At 36.6% G+C, this 4,635-nt stretch overlaps 1 protein-coding gene across 1 annotated transcript; it reads right to left on the reverse strand.

Moving 5' to 3' along the window:
- Positions 1-1,717: 1,717 nt before the first annotated feature.
- LOC116287534 (uncharacterized) lies at positions 1,718-3,507 on the reverse strand. The gene is made up of 2 exons (XM_031694218.2): positions 2,386-3,507; positions 1,718-2,249 (listed from the first exon to the last, which is right to left on the reverse strand). The coding sequence occupies exons 1-2, from the start codon at positions 2,404-2,406 to the stop codon at positions 1,908-1,910; spliced, it is 363 nt and encodes a 120-aa protein (XP_031550078.2). The 5' UTR covers positions 2,407-3,507; the 3' UTR covers positions 1,718-1,907.
- Positions 3,508-4,635: the final 1,128 nt, after the last annotated feature.

The following is a 4,635-nucleotide window of genomic DNA, read 5'->3' on the forward strand; positions in this document are numbered from 1 at the left end:
CATAGTATCTCTCTGAGTTAACGAATATTTAAGATTTTTAATCAGGGAAAACTAACTACATTGCATGGTCCGAAAAGGAATTGGAAAAGGACTCACTATGACGAAAAAGATATTATTAAAAGTTTTGTAAATATTTTTGAAAATGCTAAAAGATTTAAACGTTGAATGACAATCTTTAAAGCTATTCAAATGGGTGAAATCATCGGCAAAATATAACAAACTTTAGACGGTAATTCGATGAATTTTATACGGTTGAGTCAGAATACAAATGAGTAGAAAGTTCCAGAACTTTTAGTGAAAAAATACTGTTAATTGTGAAAACAACGTATAAATGGTACCAAAAACGTTCTTTCTTTAAAACCACTGATGCCAGCCCAATCAAAATCACGTGCAAAAATGAAAGAAAACTAGGTTTTTAACAGCGAGCTTGGTGTTTTATAGCCAAAGTATTTAAAGTGTTTTTCATGGTTCGAGAGTGATTCATGAACTATAGCTCTGCAGTGAGAGCGGAGTCCAGTCGCTTCAGCGATCAATACCGGAAACAAACATATTATTTATCTTATCAAAAACGCCGAAAATAGAAATAAGTCGGGGAAAGTGTACGTTCAATATAGAACTGCATTCTTAAGACAAATAGAGAACTTGAACGTGACGGATTTTTGAGGCAGTGTCTTAAATAATCTTTAACTCAGAGATACTATGACAGATAGTCAATTTTAAAAGAGAAAAGAAAAGAAAAGCATGACATTTTCTGTGCTCAGTTATTTCATGGTTAAGTGAGCTTATAAATTAATCTTACTTCTCAGAATCGATTCCACTTGTCGCCTGTCAACACATACTTACAGATAATATTCATCACCTTCATCACTATATTTTGAGGTTAATCTAGCTGATGACAGGGTTCAGTAGCTCAACAAGTTCAGTACACTGTACCACTGATATTATACTCGACTAAATAAGTGTGAATGGTTAAACATCTTCCCTCTCACTGAGCTGAATAGGAAAGTCTAGTATAAACAAGAAGTATATGCAAGCAAGATTGACAACTGGAAAGTATTTATTCTTTGACGTTGTGTGGTGTGTACACAGGCTAAATGGATGACAAGTCGTTCCTTGACAGTTTACGTCTAAACCTTGGTCGATTTTTTGTGGTAGTTATAGTATGTGAAGACATCTATTCAAGGAAAGACTTGCTATCTCGTGATGGAGCATTCTCTGGCATGCAGGAAAAGTAAATTATGCATGCATACCATGGGTTAAAACCACGCAAAACACAAAAAAGAACATGAAAATATATCAATATATTGAGAAAGGAATAGAGTACATTTATCAAACAGTTTTTCTGTGTCTTTTGTTTTACGTAGAAGCCGTTTGAAAGGCGTTGTATTCTACATCGGCACAAGGATGCCATTCAGTTTCGTTTTGATAGCAGCCCTACTTACAATAAATGAGTTATGAATTACTAAATATAATCAAATCTTACTCAACGTGTTAAGTGGTATTTAAACAGCTTAAGGAAATGTTAATCAGGCGTTCAAAACAGCTTAAAGGAAAAGTTAATCAGGCGTTCAATACCGTTAAGTTCCGTTGTTGTTTCTGCGGACTGTATCGTCTCTTGTTCGTGTAACATACATAATAGTCACTGTTGGAGAAGACGTCAGATGTCAACCCCTTACTGTCCCAAATGCACCAGTAAAACAAGTGTTTTATTGTCAAAATGTATTTATTTGCAGATAATTATCAACTCATTATTAATTCATTGACAAATGTTTGACATTTTTACTTGTTTGCTAACCAATATGGTATTTATCCATTCAATTTGTCAGTCGACTTGCAACTTAATGTTTCTATTCTACAAATATCATATTCTAATAAATATATTCATTCATCATTGACAAATTCGTTGCCTAGCAACAGTCGCTATTGACAACAACCCATCGTCCATTTCCAAGTCGTAGAGCCTTTGTCTTTGCAGTACATCCCTTGTGACAGACAGCAATACCCGTCACAGCATACCTGAAGTAGAATACTCTAGTTATTCTCCTCTCAACACACAAGTTGCCATTTCTTGTCTTTCTAAACATCGCTTTATTGGGTGCAGTAGCATCGACTGTAATTATCTGGCCCTGTTGCGATGATGACGCGCTTGTTTGGTTACCAGGAGCAACGTCGTTGTTATCTGGTTTACTCAGAGGTTGGGCCAAGGAGAAAGCCGCAAGTATGACAAGAAGAACAGCTGTGATGATGACCTAGTGGGATGAAACATAGAAAACAATATTGAATCTCTGCCTCTCAAACGACGTCCTTCCCTTCATTACTGACTAGATAAATGTTGATTCTAGTCGAAGGCACTCAGTTCTAAGAGTGATAACAATTCATTAATACCTGTGTTCTTGTAGACTCCATTGTTGTTCCAATCTTTCTTTCTTATTTTCTTTCTCTTGTTGTATCTTGTCTTTTCACTGTCGACTGTTGGAATGTGGCTCTTGTTGTGGACTCCTTGTTCTTTTATAGCCATCATTCCTTCTGTAAACCTGCTAATCTATTTTGGGTGAATTTTCTAAAACGCTAAAAGCATCAAGCTAAAAGATGGGGTAACATCGACTCAGCGCCGTATCAACAACGGAAAAAGATCACACCAGATTCCTAATAACGCTCGTCTATTGTACTTGTTGTTCTACTTCATTACGTAATCCTTTACTAACTCAAGGAATCTGTATCTTGTACTCTTACAGTCTTAAGGACCCTTTTCCGTTGCTGTCCATGATTCTACTTTGTCTTCCAGGAACTTCATGTAGAATGAAGGAAACGCCATCATTAGTGTGCGTCACAGAATCAATGATTCATGTATCCCAAAGATTCCCCTTAGTTAACTTGTATGTTTTATTCTTACTCAACAAACAACAATCCATTTGGATTCATCGTTTTTTTCATTACTGATGAAGCAGATTGCATCCTTTCCACAGAATAACTCGGAGAAATAACGGAAAACGTTGTCAAGCCTTTTTAGTTTAATAACAAACAGGAACTAGTATGCGTTGAAAAACTAAAGATGAAGAAAGTACTACGCGCGAGACTAGCCGCCAAGACCTGAACGAATGGAGAAAAAAATGGTTTTTATATTTTTAGCAAGCACTCTTGGGCTCTCAGATTTGCCTCCAGAGTTCGAATTGGTCTGTCAGGTTGCCCGCCGGGTTAGTTTTACATAGAAAAAAAATCGTTAGATTCTGAACTATAAATGCATGAATAGATCGAAAATTAAGAAGCTGTATTTATATATATTTTTGGCACAATGAATAGCCTTATTTTTCTCGATTTCTTTTGAATTGTTAAGTCTTGGGTTAATCTTTCGAATCAAGTTTTTCCAATTGCCATCAAACAAGCTTCTTTTCCAAGGACACTACAGTTTAAGATGTTAAAATTGTGATTAATCTTATGATGCGAAGGGATCCGAAAACTGAGCAATCGAAACAAATCCTGTGAACAGCAACGGAAAGTTCATGCATTTTCAGGTCCACGAGTTCACAGATTTCATTCATGCGCTTTTCAAAGATTTCATTTTAATTTTCGATGTCAAACTTCACATCAGCTTTGATTAACGTATAAAGGACAGTTATTAATTACAAGATAGATATTAAGGATACGAGTATATTATTAATTAATAGTAATAAAGGCAATAGGTTGTGACGTATTTCCGGTACAATCCTATGCCAATGATCTCTCAGTACGGTAATGCCTTCTGATTGGTTCAGAGCGGAAGGAAGCCAATTGTCTGCCTCACTTCCTCATCGGGACTTCTGCTCGTGACGTCAAAGCTGTGCATTTAACCAAATATTTCTTGTTCATCGTTCTTTCGTCACTACATATGCATGCACAGGAAGTCTAAGCATTGGGACTTCCATTGCGCATGCGCGCTATCGACCTATCTATTTCAAATAGCATTTTTCAAGGTTACTAAAAATAGATATCGCAAAACCTTGTGGGATCGAAATGCGGACAAACATTGCAAATAAAGGCTTCGATTACATGGAAAAGTAGAATAACCGTGGAAAACCACAGTTCTTCATTGAAAAGAACTACGGACAAGACTACGAAACTTTGTTGCAGCATGTAAGCATGTGCGCATAGGCTTGGCTTGTCCGCTTTTGAATCCCATGATGCACAATCGTGACGTCGTCCGTGGAAAACGCTGTTTGTATGCAATGCGGTATGAATGACATGTCTGGGTATGATATGAATAAATAAGAATCAAACGCGCTAACTATTTACATGGGTTTTTCTGTGCTCTAACTTGTCGTATACCAGTGGCTAGAGTTACCGAGTTTCATGTTGTCTTTAACAGAGAATTTGTCTTTGATTTTGATACATTGTATCAACCAACATAACCTCGTGTCTTTTAGTATTCAATTCTCCTGGCAATGATTGTAAACCACTACTAAAATAAGAATATTGAGTGGTCTTTCTGATCTATAAGCTATCAGTATTGCACACTTCAGACCACCGAAAGCTATTTATATTTCATGGTTACAACCAATCACCGTTGCAGCAGCTTTCCCAGTGGACTTAAAATCTTGTCCCACCAACAACTGCTACACTGTATCTGTTTTAAAGAGTACTACAAGGATTACGAGGCAA

This window comes from Actinia tenebrosa, unplaced genomic scaffold (genome assembly GCF_029948245.1).
Source record: "Actinia tenebrosa isolate PJP-AT-01 unplaced genomic scaffold, QUT_ActTen_1.0 PGA_scaffold9__36_contigs__length_13948895, whole genome shotgun sequence".
NCBI lineage: Eukaryota > Metazoa > Cnidaria > Anthozoa > Actiniaria > Actiniidae > Actinia > Actinia tenebrosa.

Excerpts from the sequence above, each read along its gene's own strand:
- LOC116287534 (XM_031694218.2), bottom strand. The coding sequence starts at position 2,406 with ATGGAGTCTACAAGAACACAG. Across the intron at positions 2,250-2,385 it reads TGGAGTCTACAAGAACACAG|GTCATCATCACAGCTGTTCT; the intron begins GTATTAATGAAT and ends TCATCCCACTAG.